Below are 25596 nucleotides of genomic sequence, written 5' to 3'. Positions count from 1 at the left end.
CCCTAATGTCTGCTGTTACTCTGTAACTAAGAAAATTAGGAGAGTTTTCAATATTCAATTAACTTTTTAAAAAGCTGTTCTTCCCCATTGTAACTGTGTTTCTAGTATTTCAGAATATTTAAGTAGAGAAGGGACTGTGATGAATGACTAATTTTACTTTTGTAGTTCCATTGTTCCTGAACAAAAACATACTGCAAAGAATAACGTGCAAAATTGGAAAAGAGGGCCCTGCTGTGCAAAACCACACTAAAACTGTTTAAGTAATCAGAGGCTTTCATGGTAGATTGTATGATGACTTTATACAACATTTCTAAGAAGCACCATTCTCTGTCCAGGGATTATATTGTAATGTTCATGTCAACAATAACGTGTATGCGTAGAATTGGGATTGCCACCAGTCCTTGGTGCAGACGCTGGTGTTGGCAGTGCGTGTAATTCTAAAGAACAAACGCTTCTCTGGAAGAATTACCTTCTCGAAAAGCAAACCTCCTACATTCTGAATTTTCCTTTTCTTCAGTTGGAAGGCTAATACTACCTTCCTTCTCCCTGTCCCTAAGCTAATGCTGGAGGTTACTAAGGTATATTCTGTTTCATAATGGGTTTGCGTATATGGTAATTTCAAATATTATTTCCTTGCTGTCCATCTGCCTGTTAGCAATATTTTGTGTTCACTTATTATGTTTGCAACTTTTTTCTACATGGCAAACTTTGTCTGAACTGGTTTTAGTTTCTTGATGTGGGTAACTCTACACTGTTATACCTGAGTCTTGGGAATAGGGGTAGAGAGGAAGAGATGCAAAACAGAGAAAGCACTAGGCTTGATGGTAAAGATAAGTGGTGGTTTTTTTTCAGTTCTGCCTTGTACTTGCCATGGCCATGGTGCACCGCACTCCGTGGTGTACTCCACCAATGCCCAAGCTTGTTCCAGCTGGTCCATCTGCCTCTGCAGTCTATACAATAATGCTACCTGGGCTAATAACCCCAGAGCCTTGGTCAGGGTTATCCACTCAGGCAGAGCACTGTGCTGATCCAGCTGTATAAGTTCCAGTTTCACTGCCAGTTCAGTCTCCATGCTCCACCGTGCAGCGTCCATACGTGCTGTGTGATACTACATAAATGATGCAAGCCTGCTGTACAGTAACCTGGGTACCTGTAAGTTAGATTCTTTGCTTCCTGCAGAGTTGTGGGATAAGACAATTAATGCGTATGCAGCAACGTACTTCACTGAAAGGCCTATTTACTTTTTCAGAAAGTAATTATTGTAATGGATTGCTTAGGCTTCTGCATGGGACAAAACTGTCAGTAATTTTTCACATAGGTTTGGAGGGATATTGGCTGTATTTCTTGACAGCTTCCTATATAGTGGAAAGATAGCTAAGGCATCTCTTGGTCGCTAACCTTCCCTGTGAAATGCCTATGTGCTGCCTTAGGCTGGTATTTAAAGTGCCACGTTTTGTGGTCAGTATCTTTTGGGCCTACAGAGATGTAGGCAATTCAAGGATGGGGCCTTTATTAGAACACACCGTTAGTGTGTTCTGAAATTCAGACTGGCTGGTATGTAACTCTCCCACTGTACAGTAAGTTAGATTGTTACTGTTGTTTCTGTAACGACAAGTACTTTGGATTTAAAATTATCATGGTCAAACCCCCCTCGTAGCTCCCTTCTGTTCATGGGATGAGAGTTTGAGGGTTTTGTTGGTTTTAGTAGAGACACAAATTCTAATTAATAATTCTGTGTCCCAAACATGTTGTTCTGATTAGAGGCTCTTTGCCCAGGCATTTCTGTGTAGCCTGCCCTGTTTGAAACCCTGCCTTTTTCTGACTTCACTTCCTGAATCCGTTGACAACACTCACAGCCAAACAAAATACATGTTCACAATGCTGTTATTTGCAAAATATTCCCTTGTGAGTACAGCTGGGGCAACAAAAAGAGAGTTTCTCTCTGAATCTCAAAGAGGACTGACTATTCCTTGTAGAAGTAAGGCACATAATGCAGTAGGCAATTTTAGTCTTGGCAGTTAAGTAAGTGTTAAAACTTTGCATTTCACCACATACAAATGCACACACACCTTTTGTTACAGCTGTGCTTATTGATCACCGAGTGATCTAGTAATATATTAAGAGTGCTGAATTTTAACCCATGCTGAAGTGAGCCAGAAAGGAACAGGCTTATAGCCTACCACACTGTTTACAAAACAGATGGAAGTGGAGGGAATATGAACTTACTTTGCCCTGTCTTAGGCCTGATCCTCAAAAGAGACATGGGACCAAAGAAAGGGTTCATCCAAATCACCCCTCTTCACCTTGTGAAACTGCATAACTGGCACTAAAAACCACCTTGCTTGATGGTAGATTGACTGGAACCAGTACCTCCTGAGCCAGACCAAGTCAAATAACTCATGTCACAGAAACCAACCCGTCAGGCAATGCCCACTTAATGAGCAGCACTATTACTCAGTAACTTTTTTGCCTGTGCTACAGAATGTTGTACTTGGGAGAGAAAACACAAAACTGCAATGCTAAAAGTCTGTGTGTGCGTATTAGGATAGGGTGGAGCAGACTGTCACTCAGCTGTATTTAATTAACATAGTATTTTATATAATGTATTTATTTTTTACGTAATTAGGTGATTAAGCAAAATGCTTGCTAGTAACATCTATTCCATAACCCGGCACTGCAGAGAGTTAAACATGCACCTTTGCAGGTAATTAATCTCCTTGCCCTGCTTATTTTGCTAGTTGGCACTTGCTAAATCCCTGTAAAACCACACCCAGCAGTGCTGTGTATTATCCCTCTGCTGTCTATTCCTACATATGGTCAAAATCAACTTACCTTCCGGGTTGCTGACATCAGCAAAATGTACTCTTGGCAAACTACAGTATCCTCCTAGTAACCCTTTGTTTGGTTGCTGTTATTACAATTGTATTCCTCTGACAGCAGCAAACACCATCTAAACAGTGCCTACCTTGACGCCTGGATTATGATGTGGAAGATTACCATATTATCATATTTTAAACATTAAAACAACTAATTATAAAATGCATATAATACGGGGGGAAAAAAGCTTAGAAGAAAGATACCCCTGTGCTTCCCCTAAGGAACCGACCCGCAGTAGTTGCACGTTTCAGAGTACCATTTTGATAACAGTAAAGGTATATATATCCAATTATCTGGTCATCTTGTGAAGTGACCTTAAACTAAAGACTGTCACTTCAATTAAAATTATGCTTATTCCTATTTTAAGGAAAAAAAAGACATCTTCAAGACTGCCTGCTCTAAAAAGTTAGCATTCACTAATAATTAATTTCTAATATTTTCTGGCTGTCTTTTGAAGCATCTATTTCCTCCTAGCTGTTTGGCTCTGAACAGCAAGCAGGAAACCATCCAGTCTCCCTTCAAATATATGCTTATTAAACTAAATGAATTGTTGAAAATTCCTGTATAACAATTGGTGTCACCCCCCCCCATGGGTTAAGTAGCATTTTTCTAAGGTATGCATTTATATTGCCATTGTACTAAAAACCAAGACTATTTTATTAAAAATACACAGGAAGTGCCAGAGAAGTTGTTACTTTCAGCAAGTTGCTGAAAAACAGCAACCTCTGATGCTTCTTTCAGCAAGTTGCTCTTTTCATTTTCTCCTAAGTTCAGTTTTTCCAGCTTTCTGTTGCTAAAGGTTTAGAACCCCTAATGACACTCAAAAGGGAAAGGATTTCAAGACAGGAAAAAGATTATGAAATTGTTTTACTGTTGACAGCAGCATTGTCATAAATATTAACAAACAACTATCACCTTCTACCTAGGAAGGAAGGAACACAGCAATAAAGGTGAATTTTTTTTTTTTTTTTTTGTAAATACAACTGCTTGCCTTATCTTCTGGAGGGCATTAATTTAATAAAAAGCATGTCAGGTCAAGTAGCCAGTTGCTCCCAGTTACAGAGCAATTTCATGCACTGGCTTCCTACACCTCTTCAGCTCCTGAAGTTACCTGTCTAAATTGGGCCACCAGAACATGGTAGGCAAGTTCATCAGGTTATGATTGGGAACAACAACTTCAGGACAACCTAAAAAGTTAGTGATCATGATCTAGTTTTCACCCTCTCCTCTACACATTCTCCAGGACATGCTTGTAGTTACAGAGTAAGTTTAACATAATCCCTACCCTTTAGAGTTCAGCATAAAGGGCATTTTCCCAACTCAGGTACTAGCAAAAAAAAAAAGTGAGAGGGAAATGCATTTTAATTATTTTATTTTTCTTAAATATAATAGAACCTTCTAGAATTTTTCCAGAAACAGAAACATTAAAAAATTATACTTTATTACAAATGGTAAACTCAGAGTGCTAAAAAAAAGCCTCTTATTTACAAACAATACTGGGCAGTGCCCAAATAAACAACATAAAAATAACTTACAAAGTCATGAAGTAGTTTATTGACATTAATCAACTTTCATAAAATAAAATAAAAAAAGATATGTACATACACAATTTACTTGAAGGCAGGCAGAATAGTTCTTTTTTGTTTATCAGCCTCCCACAAACCTCCCTCCCACTTTTTTTTTTTCTTAAGGAATACTACATAAAGCAATCTACAGTTTCTATTGCAGTTTAACCTTTAATACTGAATGATCATCGAATGTTAGGTCCATGCAGGTCTTGGTCAATGTTAAACGAAGATCTGACATCTCATCTGAGCAGGAACAGCACTTCTCGGAGCAGTGCTGGCCGCTTCACTACTAACTCAAGCCGAAGGCTTGCCAGTCTTTCCACACATATGCTTTGCAGAGCACAGGCAGGACTCAGCCTTTCAGCTTTTACCACAAGCTTTTTATGCGTCTGCCACTTTTGGTTTTTTGTTTTAGTTATACCACAATAACACAGTTCTCATTGAAGACAGTCTCTTCAAAACGTTTGCAACTGTTGTGTTAGCATTAGCTGGCACCCGCTATTGACATGGTTCATGACCTTCTGCTTAAGCTGTGCAACCTGTTCTCTGAGCATGTTGGCAGTGGATGCCAGCTCTGAGTTTTGGGCTTTCAAAGTTTTCACTTTTTCTTCCAACCTGGCAATCCTTTCCAACTTCCTTTTCCGGCATTTGGATGCTGCAATTCTGTTTCTCATGCGTTTTCTCTCGGCTTTGATTCTCTCCTGCGACTCCATGTCAATAGGGGACAGGGGAGGAGTTTCCCCTGGCATTTCAGGTACAGTCTGAGGCTCTTCTTTCAAAGCCTGAAGTCTGGGATGCTGCACGGGCATCTGGGGGTTTATGTGATGCTGAGGTGCGTAGCCCATGCTGTTTGCGTTGTAGTTAGGTGCGGAGTTGAGTGCGTTGGGGTTGAAGTTGCTGAGATTGGCGTATACCGGGGGCTCGCTGTGCAAATTCGTATTGAAACTGCTGTTGCCGGCCATAGAGGACACAGGTGCCATTCCGCTGTTAACAGGTTGAGCGGCGGAGGTAACGCTGGGCACGGTGTTCTGGTTGTGCAGTTCCGCCAGGGCTCGCACAAAGCCTTCCGCGAACCCCTCTTGCTCGTCGGTAACGTTTTTGGGGCAGAGAAACTGCGTCGGGGTCGGCGTGGTGGTGATTAACCCGTTGCTGGACTGGATGATGAGCCGCTCCAGCTCCGGCGAGGCCAGTTTCAGCAGCCCCACGTCGGGGGAGGTGAGGATGTCGGCGTTCTTGTTCCTCAGGTGTGGCTTCAGGTTGCTGGATGGGTCAGACAGGTTCAGCGTCATGTTCTGCTTCAGCACTTTGGCGTTATTATATCCATACCCGCCGCTCTCCGGCGGCACGAAGCTGGCGTTTAGGGCATCCTCGTAGAAAGTAGGCTCCATCTTTGCACTCATAGAACAGAGTCCGCGGAGTGGCGCCGGGAGCTGCGGCAGCGCGGAGAAGCTGCCCGGCCGCCGCTTGCGCCCCGCTCCGCGCCGCCACCCCAACCCTCCCGGCCGCGCAGGGAGCGGGGAAGGGGGGAGCAGAGCCTTACTTCTCGCCGGGGCGCGGAAGGTCCTCCCGGCGCGGGCCGGGCCCGCGGTCCCTGGCGCCGCCGCGCTGAGAGTCCGCCTGGCCTGGCCTGGCGGGGCTTCGGCGGGGCGCCTCGCCGCCCTCCTGCTCCTCGCTGCTACTACCGCTGCCGCGGGGCCGGGACGCTGCTCCGCCGCCACAAGTTGCCGCGGGTACTTTCCCCGCCTCGGCTCAGCCCGGCTGTGGTGGTGGCCGCTGTGCTGTCCCCGCTCGGCTCACCCGCTCCCGGCGGCCGGAGTCGCGCTGCCGCCCGCCCGCCCCGCGCTCTGAGCCCGCTCCCAGCGTGGAGCCCTTCACTTATCAGCGACCGGGAGCCCGCTAAAAATAGCCCATGATGTCACCCCGCGGGCTCCCCATTGGCTGCCGCCGCCTCTCCCGGGGGAGGCGGGCCGCTGGCCCGGCCCGGTGCATATCAGCCGGTCGCCATGGCCACCCCGCCCCTAGAAGCTTCTTAGCGCCGGCGCGGGGCCTTGTGGGATGAGGTAATGCTGGCGGCGGCTCGGGGCATTGTGGGCTGACGTATTGTTTTTGAATATCTGGTTACCGCGTCCAGAGCGCGAGCGGGGTTGGCCGCCGCCGGCGCCTCCTTAACGGCCACGTACCAACCGCCCGCCGGAGGGGCGGGGGGAGCTGCTCAGCCCCCTCGCGCCGCTGCCGCCCGCAAGCCGTCGCCTTTCCCCGTTTGGTTCCGCGGTCCCCCGCGCGTCCCTCGGCCTGTCCCAGCGGCGGGCCGGAGACGGGTCGCACTCTGCCGTGCCCCCGCGGCTTTCGGCCTGTCGTGTTTCCCCCCCGCTCCCGCCCCCCCCCCCACGCCACCGGTGGTACGGCCCTTCAAGGTGGCGCTCTGGGGGAGGCCTCACGTGATTTCCCCTCCTCGCCGCGGTCCCGCCGCCCGTGCGCCTTCCAGGCAAGGCCGGGGGCGGTGCTGGGGCCGCGGCGGGGCCAGGGCGGGCACCAACCGCCGCGGGGCCGCCCCCGCCCACGCGCCCGCGGCGCTCCCCGCCGGGGCCGAGGCTGGGGCCGAGGCTGAGGCCGCGCCCGCCCCGCCGAGGGGCCCAGCGTCCCTCTCCGCTCCCCTCCCCGCTGGCCGGGCGTGCCTGCGGCTGGCGGCGGCCGGGGCCTCGCCCTTCCCTGCCTCCTGGCCGGGGACAGCGGCTCTGGGGGAGCCCCGCCGCGCGGGAAGGGCGTCCCGGCGCCCGGAGCGCCGCCAACGCCAGGGGCCGTCCGGAGGGCCGGGGACCCTGGCGGGGGGATGCGGGTTTCGTCCAATACCGCCTGAGCGCTGCAGGGGTGTACGCGAGGGCAGGGGTTTGCCGTCACGGTGACCGGGGATATCGATTCCCGGCCTCAGAAACGTGCCGGGATAACGGGGGAAATAAAGCCTGGCAGGAAAAACCCTGGTTCCTGATGGGTTTCTCTAAACTCGTTCTCCGAGGGGAGGGGGTGGTGACGGCCTGATTTGAGAGAGTCCTCGCATTACTGTGGAAGTACGGATTAGTTGGGAGAGAAAATAAGGGCTGGAGTTGAAGGATCGTAGTTGAGGAGAAAAGTCTGTGCTGGCATGTTCACTTCAGAGCAACAGATGGGTGATCTCTGGTTCGCCGTGACTGCTCTATGCTGAGCGTGGCATGCATCTGTATAGCGCGTATCTCTAATAAAAGGGTGTGCCCTGCTGCCTGGATTAATTTTTCTTACCTTCCCCCTCCTCACCTTGCCCTGCACACACCCTTTTCTCTGGGAGATGTGTATTTGTGAATGCTGACAGGCAGCTTCCTCTGGGATACAGTGCAGCAGCTATTTAAGCACAGGCAGTGACAATACGGGGTACGACAACTGAAGGGGTGTACTGGTGTGCTGTGTTGCCAACAGTGCAACAAGTGCTCCTTATGCTTGCAGTACAAATCTGTTACCTGCTGTTGTGGGGTGGTCCAGCATTTTATGTCAGGGAAGAATTTAGTCTATCAGGTTAAATCACTTTTTATGATATGCGAAGCTGATGAACTTACGTCTAGGTTTGAAAACACACTTTCAAATTCTCCAGTGCTATTTTTTCCTAGATGTAATGACATAATTACCAGTTACAGTATAGGAAGCAACAATGAAGCAAACAGAGACACAAGCAGCTGTGGAAGAAAAGTGAAGGTCTAGCTCCCCTGTTTGAAGTTGTTGATTATTTTTTTTCTTCCCCATTACCCCCTGGTGTTCCCACCTGACTTCAGCCACTATATTCATTGGCCCACGTGGTGGGCAGTGGTGTTACTTTATATGTTGACAGGAATTATGCAAACAATATATGCATTTCTTTGAACCTTTCTGTGAACAGTCCGTGGCATGAAATACAAAGTTTTGACAGGGAATGGGGGGCTCGCTGTGTGCTGTTAGTATACACACCTTCACACAGGCAGCATCTGTCTGTGGCAGGTAGCTCAAACTACTCAACTGCTGTTGTAGCTTCAGCTGCAAATAGTTTTGCCAAACAGCAGTAAGTAACTGCATACACATAAGAAACTCGCTGAAATTTGTTAATGCAGTGAAGGCTAGAAGCAGCTGTTTAACTCCTTTTTAATCTTTGCATAAAAGGTAAATAGAGATCAGTGACTGATTCTTCTGGCACATGAACCAAGTGGCATCAAATTAAACTGGCAGGTTCAGAGCAAATGAGAGAAATGTCTTCACAGAATTGTAGTTAAGCTGTGGAACTCCTTGGCAAGAGTGCTGTGTGGACTGAGGGATTTTAAAGTGATTGGTTGAAGTCACAGAATAAATCACTTAAGGGCTATCTAATGGAGTGCATCTCTGGATCTGGAAATCTCAAAGCTGCAGATGGCTCGTGCCTGGGAGAGCACCACAAAGCAAAACTGCTGTGTGTGTGCCCTGGTTCTGTGTGCCTCTCCAGGTATCCACTCTTGGCTCCCGACAGAAGTAGGGTATCTAGCTGGACCTGATGTGGCAGGCCTTGCTGCGTTAAAACTCCCCTGAGAGGGTCCATAAGTGATCTCTGTTGTGTCAGCATGCAGCTTTGATGTTTATAAAGGGCTAGTCTATGCAAGGAAGAAATTCTGGAGAAATATAAGACATGAATATTAAGTAGTTTGCTATGTGGAGGTTTTTATTGTAAAATAAGGATTATTTTAAAATTAAGCTTAAAAGGTTTTTTTTTCCTGGTTTCTGTTACATAGGAAGCCATGCAAATAATTTGCTTTAGTCAGTTTTCTGTATAGACAAATAATACTAATTAAGTTTGTTCTGATTAATTGTTGACGTATTTATTTAGTTAGAGTTTTGTTGTTTTGGTTTATCTCTTTTTGATTTTTTTCTACGTTTCTTTTGTCCTAGAAAGCCTAGTTCAGACTACAGAGAACATGGTCAGTGTAGCTTTAACCACTCTATTTAATACATGTTTGTATAACCTAAAAAACTCTGCCTTTATTGTTCAGTCCAGCCCCACTGATATCAATGCAAGTTTTTCATTAGCTTCAGCGAGTGTTGCATCAGGCTGGAGATATTAACTTAAAGTAAATTAATTTCTTTTTATTTTTATCCCCCACCCATTTCAGTTTTCTACTTCCTTCCTTTTACAGAGGTGGAGTTTCAGGACTGGACATTCCAGTTTGCCAGAGACATGTTGCTACTGAGGCCTGTAGCTATGAGGGACACCCGTCAGTCCACTCATTATGATAATTGCTGCTCACTTAGGGTTATTTGGTTGAGGCTGGCAATAGACAGTCAAGCTGGTCATAGAAGTTGTGCGTAGCAGGAGAGCTCTGAAATAAAAGGCAAATGCTCTTTGCTGCTCCGAGGGGGTTTTCTACCTAATTCGGGACTGACTGGTGAGCGGGTGCTTACGGAGGTCTCAGCTTAGATTTCAGCCGAGTGCCCCAAGTTCACCACGTGAGACTCACTGAGTGCCGCAGATCAGAAGTGGGCCCCATGAATAGGGTGATACTTTGTGGCAATTAGCTGAGGAGCTGGGAATTTTGGTGCCTATGCCCTGATTTATTAGACAACTCTTACTTTAGGACTTTTTTCCCCCCCTTTCCTGATGTCCTTAAGTAAATGAAAGAACACTTACTGACCCATTTATAAACCATAGCCATTTACATGTCTCAATAAACTAACTTGTGGGTAGGGGTTGGAAATGGAAATGAACTATATATCTCTGTTGCTGTGAGAGGCAGATGCTTTGAGCAGCAGTAATGCAGATTTTGATTTATAAAGTTCTCTAATCAATCAATACAAGTCTGACTGACGCAATCAGATAATCTGAATAATTAAGTGGCTTTTCAGGGACAGATTAAAATTTCTTATACATACCACATCCATCTAAAGTATACTTGGTGTCCAGAAGTAAATGGGTTTGTTGTTTTGTTTCACTCTTGTATCACAAACGCTCTTGGCTTATTTCTAGACCATTTGTACTGGAAACAGTACTCACAGAAAGAAAATGCTTTTTCCCACACAGTTTTTTCTTTAAACTTAGGTATATTACACCATCTTGCTTGTTCCCCTCATCAGAGATGTATTCACGATATTTTTATTGTATAGACAATCATTTTTAGTAGATAGATTTTTTTTTTTCTCTTTTTACTCACTTCATGCTTTCAGGTGTAATATCCTGTTTCAGCTCTGCATGAAGTGAACAAAAGTGGGAATTACTGGATTTTCTCCTACTGCTTTTCACTTGCTTAAGGAATTACTATCAAGCAGATTTCCCCGAGGGAGGCAAGAGTTTGAAGAGTCAGAAAGACCACATATTTTTCTTCTATTTACTACATCAGAATGTACTAAAAAAACCTGTGAGTGAGAGGGCACAAGGAACAGAGTTTCCTTAGGCTAAATGGAAGTAAAGTAATTCAGAGGTGCTCCTGCTCCCAGTTCCTCCCTGGTTCCTCAAGGTGTGTTTTTGTAGTCGGTTCAAGTCCACCTGAGTGTGCAGCACAGCAAAGGTGTGGCAAAGAGGTGCCACCTCATCCACCCCCAGCTTCCACGGCCTCTCCTTTTGCTCTTTGCCCCCAGCAGGGCTCATGTGGCCAGGTAGAGATCCAGGAACTGAATCTGAAAGCTGAGCTGGAATAAAAAACAAATTTGAGGATACAAGGGAGGACTGGGAATGCGTAGGCTGGGGGAAGAGTGGGACTCACAGCTTGAAGTGAAGGACCCTGGAACCAGATCTGTACAAGAAGACCAAAAGCTAGTCTTGAGCTAGACTTGAGCTTGCACATAAAAATGCTTCTTAGAACTATAGGCACTTGTAAATGAATATCATGTCCATCTCCTCCACCCTCAATTAGTCATCGCATAACCAAGCTATATGGATTGAGTCCTTTTCATCTTTCTTCTTGTCAAGCCCTTTAGCCTGTCCCCCTCACCTACTCATCCCACCAATCATTTTAATTAATCTCTGAATGTCTTTGAAACTACTAGCTTGTGGAATGGAGGAAAATGAGTAGGTTAGAGAGACAAGATTGTGAATGATGGAGGTGGGGCAAAGTTAGGAGACTTTGCAAGACCAGTTGGGTTACCTCTGGGGCAGGACAGCAACACTGGCAGTAAACACAGAGGAAGACTGTAGAAGTAAGGGAGGAACTACTAAAAATATTTTCCATTTTCTTAAGAATGCCGTCTGAGCAATTCAAACCCTGGATGTTTATGTGCAGCAACATATGAATGAAAGATTTTTATATGATTGTCTAAAGAAGACAGATGATCTCCCCTTTACCCAGTAGTTAGTTATGCTAGATTTCTCGCTATTAATTTTCCCATTCCCAGCTAGCTTTTTGGAGGATTTCAGTGGTTACTGCAAGTGCTCAGAAATATATTTTTAAAATAATATAAGTATATATGTATTTTTTATTCAAACAGCTGTATGTATGTTATATTTTTTGATCAAAAAACTGAACAAATAGAAGTTGACTACATTGTCTAGAGATGAGTCTGAAAGGAACCCTGGAGCCTTGTTCCCCATGCTTTTTAGGGTGTTACAAACCTAAATGTCACACCATTAATACCTCTGTGTTCATTATTTCTATACCATAGCATAGCCAGTGCTCTGAGAAATAGAATTGGGCAAAGTTCCCTTCCTGAGGAGCTTACAGTCGGAAAAATCCTCTGCACACAAACAAGGCTGGCAGAATAGCAGTTGATCCGCAGTGGGAGCCCAGAGAGTGAAGGTGAGCAGTAGAGGAGGCACTGGAGGCCATGTGGCATATGGGAAGCAGACGACTGCGCTCAGCATTGTGAGCTGGCAGCATCAGAAAATTTACCATACAAATAGAAGCATACTAATGCTTCGTGGTGGGGAGGCAGGTGAACACCTTTGAAAATATATTTACTGTGTTTGGGGACAATGACCCTGCTGGAAGTGTGCATTGGTTCAGATATTACGGAGGCACAGTTTCACTGGAGAGCTGAAGTTAGCGTTCTGGCATTTTGATGTTTCAATAAACATGTATTAAAGTAAGTAGTGGCAACAGAATGCATTGATTTATAGTTGCCAATTGTGACTGAAAGCCTCAGAATACCTGGATTTAACCATTCAGAGCCCTTGGTAAAATAGCTCAGTTATGGTTAGAGTCTCAGAATGGATACAAAATGCTTGGATTTTTAATTGATAAACAATCTGGCATCCTGTCAACGTCAACACCTCACTCTGTCTTAGCAGCTGTTGGAACAGTAGGCTCCTGGCAACCTGGGATTAAAGCAGTGCTTGCAACAGGAGAAGGGAAGGAAACGAGTCTGTGTGAGACCAAAAATGCCTAGTGTAAAGCCATAGAGCTTAGGGATTTCCAGTGAGCAATCAAGTTTTCATTTTCCATGCTGCGGGTTCAGGCTTGGACATGGGCAGTGAGTTTCTGTTACTGAATCTCACCAGTGGCTGGTGGCTGACAGATGTAAGGACACCTGTCTGAATTTGAGTAATGTTTCTGACAGTAGTAGCAATAGACAGAGAAAGCATTAAACAGTGAAAGTAGGTCCTGCAGGTTGCTTCTTCCCAGGGATTATAGTGACAGAGCCTGTGGGGAAGTTTACAGAGTGCCTGCTCATGTAATTCAAATGGAAACATTCACCCTGGATGACAGTCATTTGTGTTGGAGTCATGGTGTGGGAGCAGTTAGGGTTGCCAAATAGCCAAGGACGGCATTGTAGGAAGGAAAGGGTATGGCCTGGGTAGGGCAATACCTGAAAGCACAAGCAGAGTTAAAAGATTTCAGTTTTGGAGAAGATGCTGATAAACTGCTGATCTTTCTCGGTCCCATCTGATTAACAATAAACAACCTGATCTCTGATCACAGCTGACATATCACATGGTGACTGTGGCTCCCCACTGGTCTGGGCAGCCCTGTACCCTCACAGGATGGGAATGTCCTGGTCTTGTTCACAGCAGCCCCTTAGGACTTCCATAGGAGAAGAACCAGGATGCTCGAAACCCTCAAAATTGCTTTCTTTCCTCTTTTCTTCAGTAAAAATTATGTGCTGTTGCCAACACTGCAGTGTCTATATGTTCCGTTGTTTCAGAAGGAAGCAGAGATGGAAGATTTAGTCCGGAATCAGTATTGATCCCTACCTGAGATCTTGTTTTTTGTACTGGGTTCATGAGCACTGTTCACATATATGCTAGAGGAAGTACTGTATGAATAGCCAGCAGTGCATTTGGCAGACACGTTGGTCAGCTCACAGGACTGTTTACACAGTCTGTTGAGAACATATGAAACATATAAAAAGCCATAACATTTGAATATATTAGAAACAAGATCATGAAATCAACGAAAATTTGTAGGATAAAGGGACAACAATGAAGCAAAGGCCTAAGGGCTATGATGGCTGCTAATTGAAATTCAGGAGGTTTTTAAATTTTAAATTTTTTTTCCTTAGGGAGCACAACTAGAAAGACATTCCAAAAAAGTCTGTATGGTATTTAGAGGTCTGGGTACCAGCTGCAGTGTGCACATATTTGCAGAGGCTTCTGTTCAGCTAAGAATGGGCTGTGGATTCAGGTAAGTCCTGTGAGGTTAAGCACGTGTAATGGTACAAAGTAGCCTTGTTCTATATAAGCATGTTTTGTGCTGATGTTTTCCAGTTATTGCATTCCTTACAGTCAGTATAGGAAAAGGTGTGTGGCTGGCAAATCTGCAAGCCCAGACAAAGCCGTTCTGGGTGTGGATGGTTACAGCCTATTGCCAGGTTCTTCAAATAGGCATTTATGTCAAAGATCTGAGGTCAATTCAATGATAGCCAATTTCAGCCCTAGATGATTACATAAATATTAATAAGAACAGTGGTGTATTTCACATTTACGTCATTGGTCTGCAAAGTATTTTCCTTACCCTGTAGCAGCAGTGGTGGGGAATATATATCCCTTCAAGACAACCAAGAGAATTTATAAGTGAAGCAAAAATTTGTTCACCTCTTTAGCGTAACCTCATGAGTTTAATGAGAAGTGATCTTATATTCTGTACACCAGTAGAGAAAAACAGGAGAGCGGAATATACTCAGATGTAGTCTTCCCCAGTTTTGCTTCTCTGCTGAATGACCCTTAATTACTTTTTCATCTCTGTGGCTTGGTTTTGCTGCCTGTAAAATGGGCATAATGAGACTGAAGTTCTAGTAAAGCATGCGGATTTATGGGGAATAAATGCTGTGCAAGTGATATGAACTATTTTTATTTTTAAAAATGCATTAAGGAAAAAGGTACAGAAAAGGAATGGGATTTCATCTGAAAGGAGATCTAGGATTAACTTATTGGTATAAAATATTTGTTACTGGCCCCATTTGCATTTAGGATATCAACCATTGACATTTTTATTGGTTCATCAGCCTTCTAATGTGTTTTGAATCTGACCCAGAACTGTATGGAGCATGCACTGGTACTTAGATTTATGCTCTTTTCACTCTCTGATCACTCTCTGACGTTTTGACCAAATATCTTCCAGTTGCTATGGGCCTGCTTTTTTGGAGAGTTTTGGGTTTGAGTTTTGGCATTTTTTTCTTTGCATTTAGAGTCTCTGCTGTAAGAGGGTCTGACAATGGTCTGGAGTTGTTAACGTGAAAAATGCTGTGTAGGAGGAAATATTACATGTCAGCATCCCAGAAGGGGGAAGCTGAGGCACAGCGATCAGCACCTCTCCAGAATCACACAGGTAGTTTCTCTGAGGCAAAAGCCTTGAGTCTTAGTCCAAAACTTTGACAAGTAGGTAATCACCTGAAACACAGGAACTCTTGTGCATTATACACCCCTTGTGAAAGTGGGTGAGTACAACAGCCACGCCCTCCGCGCAGGAGCGGGTATTGCTCCTCCTGGGGAGGTGAAGCTTCCAGCCCCTTGGACACTTCCACCCAGTAAATCTGCACCCAAGCTTTCTTGCCTGTTTTTACACGTATGTTAAGTTTTAAAATGCTATAGACAGAGCAATCGTTTTTAGGGGAAACTAAATAGCACTTTTTAGCAGATGTAAGTCAGCACAGTTTACGATGCCATTAGTTTCCCCAAGTGCTTTTGGCCAGCACTGCTGACAAAAGAGGCAGTCCTGCCCTCTTCCTGCTCCCACGCTGTCCCCTCCCTTGCGCTGACACAGCCATGAGGTGAAGTGTGTTGGGAAATACATCCCGTTCAAATCTATCCCAGAAAAAAACCTGAATGGCTGGGGAAAGATGCATTTGCTTCTTTTCAGGGTGCCACCAGCATATCCTGGATTAAAGTCCTAGGGGGACCACTGCGTTAGTGCAATTCACTGGTCTCTGTGAAAGCCAGGAGCTTCAGTTTGTCCCAACAGCTTCTGGCTAAAAGAGAATTGCGCTGCAGCTGGAAACTCAATCAAGCAAGTTTCAAAACGTTTCATTCATACATGGTCCTCAGTCGATTCTTAATACACCTTTACTATAGCCTGTAGTGCTTCATAAGCCTGTCAACATTGGAGTCGAACAAAGGCTTGTCTCAAGACTTTGTGTTGTGTAAATAAACCTCGTGCCTAGCAGGGTGTCACTGAGTTAATGTAAAGCCTGAAAAGGGGAGGGCGTGGGAGCAGCATGCCAGTGTTAACATTCTGTTTTCTGCACAGGATTGCAACAGGATTGCAACAGCCCAGCCTATCTGAGCCGCTGCACGTACTGTAAACATGTCTCTGCACTTGAATTTGATATGGGTGGTGACAGAACAATATACCTTTCTGCGTAATGGTGATGGACAGCAAGATTTTGGTTTAAGGAAATTCTGAATATACAATAGCAGTTTTCTTCTTAGAGTGCAGATGCTTTCCAGGTGGCCCACCAGACAGCCAAACAAAGGAAATATATATGATGGCATTCACTCAAGGGTTAAAGTTTCTGGGTAAGGAGGGGGAATGTCGAAAATCCCATGAACTTTAATAGTTATTCTTATATCTTTGTGGTAGCTCTGACCTTTTTTTTTTCTTCTCACAGATCAGTAATCAGGGGACAATTGACAGGAATAACCGCCCCCCCCCCCCCCCCCCCCCGGTAAAAATATACAACTGTTTCTGAAACAAACAGCATTTCATATGCAAAGCTGTCTGGTAAAGTGCATGCCCAGGGTGCTTTTTCAGGTCTCATGGGAAGTTTTACAAAGAGCAAGCTACCTTTAGCAAGGGCTTTTCTGTTAGTTTCAAAATCCTCTATTGCTTTCTTGTAGAGTGATTTTCCCACAAAAGGTGATACAAACAATAAGAAAAGTCTCAGTAAAGCTTACCTCTCTCCTCCTCCTACAAAAGCTGGGACCTCTTAAAAATATTTTAGTATCCTGGAGATTAAAAACAGTGTCTTTAATTTGTATTTGTCTTGTAATAGTTCTGACTTTCACCGCCTTGTCCTCCCCTTTATTGGGAGTACATGTGTGAGCACTCCCTCTAATGTTGTTTATATGCTCGCTGTCAGGTTCAATAAGCAGTTCCTTAGCAGGGCACCTTCCCATGTGAAGGAAATGTTTCCAGCTCTTGTCTTAGCTCCTGCTTCTTCCACGTCCAGCAAACAGCAGAGAACAACAGAAACAAGTATCAGTGGTATCAGTAAATATTAGCTGAAAAATGGAAATTAACTCTAGAACCCCATGAATCTATTGGCAGCTTAGATGTAGGGCAGCTGTTTACAAGGCATTTTATAGGTATTCCAGTTATGCAACTTTTGCATGGTGCCTATTTTAAGTTTAGGCACTTTATTAATAGTGGAAATGGAAAATTTTGGAACTGTAGCACACCAATGCACCTCTTAGGTAACACTGAAAAGAATCTGCTAATCTGTTAAGGGATTCTCTATGTAAATAGGGATATTGCTAAAGAGAAGCAAGATAAAATGTAAATGTGAATAATTGCTCCTAAGACAAAGAAAAATTGGCAAGGAGCCATACAGAAATTAGAAATTTAACTAGTTTTATGCCATGGGTATTAAATCATACTGGTGGAGTCTCAGGTCTAGTCAAGTGAATGGCAAACCCACAGCTAACTTGTAGGACCAAGGATTTCCCCTTTATGAATGGTTATAGCTAAGTAAAATTTCCCAGAGCAGAGAAACATGTTATAGAAGTGGCCAAATTTTCAGCTTTGAAGTAGAAGAGATACTTTCATTTTCAGTATCTCCATTAGAGCTTCTTTTTGCAAGAAGAGGAGTGTTAACTCTTGTGTCTGAGCCAAAATTCCAACCTAAGCAGAATGTACTCGTCTAAATTTCCCTTTTGGTTTCATTTGGACAAGGTATTCTTTGGTGTAGTGTTGCTGTGTACTGTTACAGCAGTTGCTGTGTTGGGAGCTTGGGAAGGCACCCGCATGGAAGAGGTTACATAAAAACTAGACCATTGTAAGCTCAGAGAAACCCCTGAGTGTGATGATTAAAAAGAGAAGACGATTAGGGAAAACACATCAAAGAGTCTCAGTAAGAGTCCTAAAAGGAAAAACACTGATTATATTTGTTTTGATTTTGTCTTACATGAAGTAAAAGATGTGTGGTGTGTCCTGGGTCACCACCCTAAGGGGTGTGTACTTAAAGACAACAGAATCAAACTCCAAGACTTCAATGTGGTTTATTTTGGTTGCAGGGCTGGGAAGATAAGATATAATTGTACCATATACATAGTGGTGCTATCAATCTGATAGATTATACTTCCCATACACCCCTGACCATCTTGCCTACCCTCTGCCTGCTTATCTGTTTCTAGCAGGATAACTCCTAGCTTTCTGGCCTTTCAAGAAACTTTCAACTACAATTTTTAGAACAGTCACAAAAATGTTTTTCTTTCTCCAGATGTGCAATTCTTTCTGATGAAAGCAGTCAGAGGCATGAGATGGGTAACATTGATTACTAAAGCTGGTGTGCAAGTTCACATTCAATAAATTGTGAATCTTAGGGACTAAAAATCGTTTAGAATTCCATTCTGGGTCTGGAAATAAAAGTAGACATTTATTGATAGTCCTGTTGTTCACACTCCACCAGATTGTAATCCTGTTATTTTTAGGATAATGTTAGATTAATTTTTAAAAGTTTCTTAGACTTGGTCTGCCCTGGGAACCATGTTAGAAAAGGTTTGAAGTAATAAAATATGCAAAATGTGGTTTTAGGGCTTTCCTTTAATGTGGAAAGGGGAAGAAAGGTTTTAGTCAGTTATAGCAAATCCAGTAAGGGAACTGTTTACTTAATGCTCACACAATTACTTTTTTTAATGTGCCTTTTCAGAGCTTTTCACCTGGGTTTAGTTCATGTGGACTAGCATATTAAATAATGTTTTCTACTGATACATGTTTTTCAGTTGTTACTCTGACATCAGTAGTTACAGCCATTTTCTTTCTGGTACACTGGTGCAGTAGATCCCAAAAAGCTAAAGAAAAATAACTGAACAGGACTTTGGAAATGGGGGAATATAAAATATAATCCCTATAGACTTAGAATTTAGGTAGGAAGAGTGCATCTGGCTTTATTTTCCTGTGAATATATCTAGCATATAGAAATTGATGTGGCATTAAGAATATTTTAGATTCTTGTTTGATATGGTTTGCATACATCATGTCACATTTTTACTTGAGTGATGCAGCCATCCTAAGAAAATGGAAGGCAACAAAGTGTTTATACTGTCCTACTGAGAATGTCATCTCTCTTCCCAAGTCCATCTAGTACTTGTGTGTAACATAAAAACACATCCAATAGATGCATGTATCTGAAAATGGCAGAAAAAGTGCCACTTTCTATCTCAGGAGTTCCAGTGCTTTCCTGGCTGCCTCATGTTGATGATCATCAACATGATACCTAGAGCCATGAGGATGATCAGAGGACTGGAGCATCTCTCTTATGAGGAAAGGCTGAGGGACCTGGGTTTGTTCAGCCTGGAGAAGACTGAGGGGGATCTTATCAATGCTTATAAATATCTAAAGGGTGGGTGTCAGGAGGATGGGACTGGACTTTTCAGTGGTGCCTAACGACAGCACAAGGGAAAATGGGCACAAACTGAAACACACAAATTTCCATCTGAATATGAGAAAAAACTTCTTTCCTGTGAGGGTGCCAGAGCAGTGGCACAGGCTGCCCAGGGAGGTTGTGGGGTCTCCTTCCCTGGAGACATTCAAAACCCGCCTGGATGTGTTTCTGTGCCCCCTGCTCTCGGTGTGCCTGCTCAAGCAGGGGGGTTGGACAAGATGACCTCCAGAGGTCCCTGGAAGTCCCCTACCATTCTGTGATTCTGTGATCATTTTAGGACTTTTTTTTTTTCACATCGGGCAAGACACTGGCAATAGTGCATATCATTTCCCTGCATCAACAAAAATAATTGTAAAAATGCAAGGTATAGGAACATAGACTGTTTGTACATGTTATGTGATACATTGGCTTTGCTGGTTATGTATATTTGGCTTTGGCCTTTTTGGAGTCTTCCCAAGTTTGAGTCCAAGCTGCTTGAAGAGATTGTCTTGTACTTTTATGCTTTTGCCTATAAAGAAGAGGTTGCTTGGAACAAGACATTCTAGGTGAAAAATCCTTGCATTTTCCTTATATCCTTCTGCCATGTTGATAGGGTGACATGCTGTAGAATCCACCTGTTCTTCTGGCTCATTTGGGACTCTGGAGAGCAGTAGATGAATGAGTCAAACATGAGAAACAGAGTGGAGAATTGGTGTAAACAGCAACACTTTTCTTTGGACCTTAAAGGCTAAGAGAATTTTTCCTATGTCTGGGATATCCTGTTCTTGTGCATTAGGTAGATCGACTTTTTGTTCAGCTCAGGAGTCTGATCTTTTTCCCTTTTTTAAAAGAATATTAAAAAGTCACTCTGTTTATATTAACAGTGGACCTAGATTTGTTTAGTTTTGATGTGATCCTCACAAGACATCAGATCAGTTTGCAAAGCTAATAGAATTGTAATGGCAAGAGCAGCAGTGCCAAACGAATTTGTTTCCTTTTTTCTCTTTAATATCAAAGCTAAAAATGTGGTCTTGATTTATATGCAGGATTACCGATTCGTATACTGTTAAAGCTATATAATAATACATCTAAAGCCTAGCACAGATTATAAATACCCAGAACACATGTAATTTAGTAGTTATTTGTGCTGAATCTTTTTCTTCCCTGCATACTCTCTCCTACCTTTGTTACTCAGGGCACTAATGCTGCATTAATGTAAGCAGCAAACAGCTGCATTTATCTTCATTTTACTCTTCCAAGTCACAGCAGCATGCTGGAAGGAAAGCCATTGTCTATAGCAAACCTTCTCAAGTCTTTTAAGGGCATCCATCTGGATAGACTTTGTGGTTATAGAAGGGCTGATGCTGTAAGTATTCATTCCACTAATGGTCTCATTGATTTTTATTTACACTCTTTGCAGGTTGCACAGAGTCTCAGTTTGAGTAAGAATTGCAGAATATATGCCGAATTCAAGAATTACAGGCGTGCGTTGAACTAAAACAAGGTTTCTGTATTTGTCTTTAGGATGCTTAATCAAAGTGGTGGCTCAGGAGTAGACTGTTCAGCCTCCAGTGAAGCAGATGAGAAGTGCAATTGGTAAGCACTGTTAAAAACCAGGTGCATAACTTTGAAAATGTTGATCCAAATCACATTATTGTAAGTCGTAGGGAAATGTCATGACTTACTGAGATTAAACAAAGACCTGCTTAGAATCTTGTGACTTCAGCTCATAAATGGATTTCATCACTCACTACAGCTGCATAAACAAATGCATGTGGTATATATGCATGTTTTGTTTTTGGAAGTTGCTGTTTTTAAAATCCCCTCAGAGTTTTTTTTTAATTGCTCCTAATGAGCCAATGTTCCTTAGTTCTGGAGCCTCATGTACCTGAGCAGCATAGCACAGTCACTGCTTTTAAGGGAATAGTTTGCCTGCTTTTCTCCCTTTCTGGCAGCTGAACTGCTCTGGCAAGCTAGTTATTTTAAAGGAGAAATTTACAATATGAAACTTGGTGTCAAAGCTTTTATTCCTTTCGGTCTTACCCTAGTGCTCCCTTGGACCTATAGAAATGTAATCCCAGCCCAACCAACAATTGGAGAAAGTCCTATGCAATGTCTGAGCTCATACTGAATAAGTTTGTCATGTATCTAGATACTTTTCAGTTTTTAAATGTAATTTTTCATGTTGTCTGTGGCCTTGTTTCTCCTGATAGGCCTCTCATAAGGAGCCCTAGAACCAGATGCCCTGCGATTACCCACGGGAAGTTAGTACTTCCCCCATGTTTTCTTGTCAGTATGTTGCAAGTGGGATGTGGCAAGATTAATCAAAATTTTGGTCTTCCTGCTGCAATTATTACCTGAAAGCACTAATGGTGGCTGTAGTTTGTGATGTAGAGCAGACTTTTGTCTGTGGATTTAAGGGGTGATACAGATAAAAGCTATCAAGCCATTCTCGTATTTCTAGGTTAAAAGTTGCTGCTCTCAGTTAAACCTATACCATGCAGCATCTCAAGGCAGGCAGTTATCAAAGTTTAGCCTCAGGAAACTAGGATGGCAAAATGTATGGGTAATTCTTTGAATCTCAGTATGCCATTTCATATTCAGAACTGGGATGCTGTACTATTTCTGGATGAGTAGTGTCTCATTTTACTATTACACTGTAAATTTTTTTTTTAACCATATCTAAAAGAAAAATTACTTTTTTTTAAAGAGAAAAATATTCAAGGATGCTCTATTTTGTTGCCATTTTCTGAGAAAGATTTAAAAATCAAATTTAAAAATGGATAGTGTTGGTGAAAAATTGTACTTTTTTCTTATTTTACTCAGTGTCCTTTTTTTACTTCTAAACACTAGAGTCAGGAAAGTAAAAAGACCAACAATATGGGACCATTCATGGTCAGCAGTGCTTATGCACGTATCCTATATAGATGGATTTGGCCTGAAGTGGCTTAGTTTGTTTTGCTCCCTAGAAGAATAAAACAGGTAATAAAAAGAAATTGAACTTAAACTAAATGAAACTAAAATAGTTTTGTTTTTCTATCAAGCAGCCTTAATTTCTAGGCAACTGGGGAAGAGTCTTAATCGTGTGTGTTCCTAAAGCTTGCTTGAACAAATTGCTGAGTGTCTGAGGCTTTGACTGTCCTGCCCCTTCTGTTAAAGTCTTCAGAAAATCCCGTTGCTCGTCACCTCTGAAAACCTGCCCTCTTATGTAGGTAGCTAAAAAGATGCCTGACATTAGAGACTCATGCTCCAAAATGTTGTCTTGAATGCCTTAAAATGTCACATTAAAATCAAGTACGGTTCACCCGCAAACCATCTGGCTTTACAGATCTGAAAATGATCTTTCAATTAATTAAGCTTCTCTGCTTCCTAATAAGGCCTATTTGAAATGCTCAGAGGCTGGAGCCACCAGGGCCGTAGGTCTGCACTGAGCAGGAGTGTGGCAGTGGCCAAGGGTCCTCCCAGCCGGTGGTGGGCCAAGCCTCGCTGAGGAGCCCTGCCTCGCCGTACCTTGCTGCGCTGGCTGTGCAGCTCCTAGTACGGGGCTGGGGAAATACCTGGCTTTCTCCTTATAAGGCGAGCGCGCTGCTGCAGGAGCCCTGTTCCTGCCCCAGCGCTTCCCGGCTCTGCTCAGCCACAGTCCTAAAAAGGCAGTTCCTTGCTCCTGCTTCCCACAGCTGAGCTCCCCAGGGAGGACAGCCCTCCCAAGTCAGGCATTTTACTTACAAGGAGAGACGTACTTATGGATTTTGCTGTTGCTTCTCAAAGAAGCCGTTGTGTTTATAAGCACTGCTGGATTTATCCTCTTGTTTAGTGAACAAGCAGTGAATAATGCAAAATGTAATAGAGTGCAGTGTCTGAGCCTGCAATCCTCTCCGCGCAGACACATTTCTGCAACGGTATAGATCCCCGTAGGGTCCCGCGTAGGGAAGGAGGTACACTCTGTGAAGCAGTTCAGAGCTGTAGTCTTGGAAGCATATTAGGTTATGGTTTTATAATAGAAAGTACTCAGCAGCAACACGAGCTCAAAGTAATTCACGTCCTTTTCCCTCCCTCCCCTGGCTGCCATTCCTGTGCTGCCTCTTTGCTTGTGCTTGCTCAGTTCTTTGTAGGGGCCATGCTGTGTTCTTCGTTTGATTTGTTCGGAAAGCCAGAAAAGAGTTTTCTGCTCAGATTTACAGTGTGGCTTCACAAAAAGTGCCTAGTGTAACTGAGTGAGTGGTGGATAGGAAAGGGGGGAAAAACCCCCTTGGTTATTAATGCCCCACGCACTTCCTAACATGAAACTGAAGCTGCTGTACTCTCCTCCCAAATAAAAACTCTTCAAATGCTGAATATTTTATTAGATGTTTTTATAGGTTTAATTGAAAATTTCTGAAGGATCTGATTATTGGCTTATTTATTTCACATGCCAAGTTACAAGCTTAGTTACAGTCTGATAGGTTTTTAAGGACAAGTTCTTTACTGAAGCCAGGTTTTGGAAAGGCTTGAATATGCTAATTCAGAAGGGGTTTTACATGAGATTTTTTCTTCTTATTAAATCAACAAATCATCCTAGCTTAATTTGAAAAAATAGAGAGGAGTGTTTTTCAAATTTAAGATCTGTGAAATTCTGGCATGTGCAGTGCACAGAGTGGTCACATACTTGTTTCAGAAAGGGGCTTAAAATAATTCTTTTTCAAGGGGCACTTTGGGAAAAGTCCCTGGATAGCATGTTCTTTTGAGCATGTGAGATGTTGGGGTGCTGCTCACAGAGTGTGAATATCTTGTACTCAGGCATAGCAGTGTGCCTTTTCAGAGTCACATACTTACTTAGTTTATCAGACTGTTCCTGGCAGTTCTGTCCAACCTTTGGACTTTATGGTCTCTCTCAGGATGTAGCATTAGTTCCCTAATATCTCTTCTCTTGCCTTTTGCCAACTTTCCAGCAGGCAATGAGGCCGTGACAAGCAGGGTCACAGGTGTTGAAGGAAGTCAGCAGAACAAACAATTATTATTACAAAAATGGATTCCACGGTTACAAGGATGAAATACTGCTTTTCTTTACGAATCCGTCATACCATCCCTGTCTTCTGTTCTTCTGAGATTATAAGGTGCTTTCTAGCTCATTTTCCTTTTGTACCAGTGCTAGGTGTGTGCCTGTGGGTTCAGTAGGTGGGGTTAACAGTGCTGATCATATAGATTAAAAATAAAAAGCCATACACTCATTTAATGCACATTGTTAGCTGAGGTCTGTTGTGTATTTTCTAATGTTTTTATACTGCTGGTTCCTTACATATGTCTGTCACGTAAAACATGTTAAAACAAGCTATTCACATGTTTGAATGGTACTAAAGGAGATATTTAGGAAAAAACAGACAATAAGGAAGAGGGTGATTAGAGAGAAACATTGATCGGGCAATAAGGAAGAGTTGATAGCAGCTCTGGTATGATGAGGCAGGAGATGGCGTGTCCAACCACCAGCTATGGAATTTGATAATTTAGGAGGAAAAACCACTTACAGCTATGGGCGCTAAATATAGTAGAGGAACGTTTTAACAAAATCCTGGTTGGCAAACGGATGCTCCTGCCTCTGCCAAACAAGGTAGGGGGTAGTCAGAAAAGGTTGTGTTGGAATATGGGAAATACCACTCACTAAAGAAATTCTTCCCATTAGCATTTTTGGCCAGCTGCTGGTAGTGGTCCCAACATACACTGTGTGTCACGTTTTGTGACTCAGAGCTTTGGAGGATGTATGTTGTTGGGAAGACACACACATGAAATGATAGTGGGAGGACTGCCAGAAGCACAGTAGTTATTCTGAATTCAGAAAGTGCCCACATGTAGTTTTTAAATTGAAAAGCAAGTTTGCTGCAAAGTATCCTGTCTTCCATACTGTGCCATTAAAACAGACTAAACTGTCAAGGTATTTTCTAAATGTTTCTAAGATTTCTGATTTTTTTGAGTTAGAAAGGTTCTCTATATACACAAAGCACTTGAATGCACCCGAACTAGAGTCAACCTGAATTAACAACCCCCATCTTGTGCTCAGCAGTGCCATTTTCAACCCGTGATTGTGTTGCTTTTCTTAATCCGAAATGTAGTAGCTCTGCATGGGGCTCTCATGAGTCCTTGTTTATGTACAAATCTGTAGCAGAGCAACTCAGCCTTAGTGATGTTAGTGGGTTTTTTTTTTTACACTATT

At 43.2% G+C, this 25596-nt stretch overlaps 2 protein-coding genes across 4 annotated transcripts in view; one reads left to right on the top strand and one right to left on the bottom strand.

Annotated features, from left to right (window-relative positions):
- The window catches only part of FGGY (FGGY carbohydrate kinase domain containing), a 327922-nt gene that overhangs the window by 20938 nt on the left and 281388 nt on the right, over positions 1-25596 (top strand). For 2 of the 3 annotated variants that reach the window (XM_075097464.1, XM_075097457.1), the window contains exon 2: positions 20937-21008. The gene's annotated coding sequence lies outside the window, so the exon portion shown is untranslated. Of the gene's footprint in view, positions 1-12064; positions 12194-13895; positions 14018-20936; positions 21009-25596 lie in introns of those variants that run through there. The other variant, XM_075097459.1, reaches the window with a different exon arrangement.
- Positions 4233-6462, bottom strand: JUN (Jun proto-oncogene, AP-1 transcription factor subunit). Its single transcript, XM_075097470.1, has one exon. It carries the CDS (start codon positions 5843-5845, stop codon positions 4901-4903), a length of 945 nt encoding a protein of 314 aa, XP_074953571.1. The 5' UTR covers positions 5846-6462; the 3' UTR covers positions 4233-4900.

The sequence above is a fragment of the Phalacrocorax aristotelis genome, chromosome 6 (genome assembly GCF_949628215.1).
Source record: "Phalacrocorax aristotelis chromosome 6, bGulAri2.1, whole genome shotgun sequence".
NCBI lineage: Eukaryota > Metazoa > Chordata > Aves > Suliformes > Phalacrocoracidae > Phalacrocorax > Phalacrocorax aristotelis.
The sequence above is the reverse complement of the archived record's forward strand: the minus strand, read 5'-3'. Positions and strand labels throughout refer to the sequence as shown.

What these genes read in the sequence shown, in the direction of transcription:
- JUN (XM_075097470.1), bottom strand. Translation starts at nt 5,845, where the DNA reads ATGAGTGCAAAGATGGAGCCTACTTTCTACGAGGATGCCCTAAACGCC.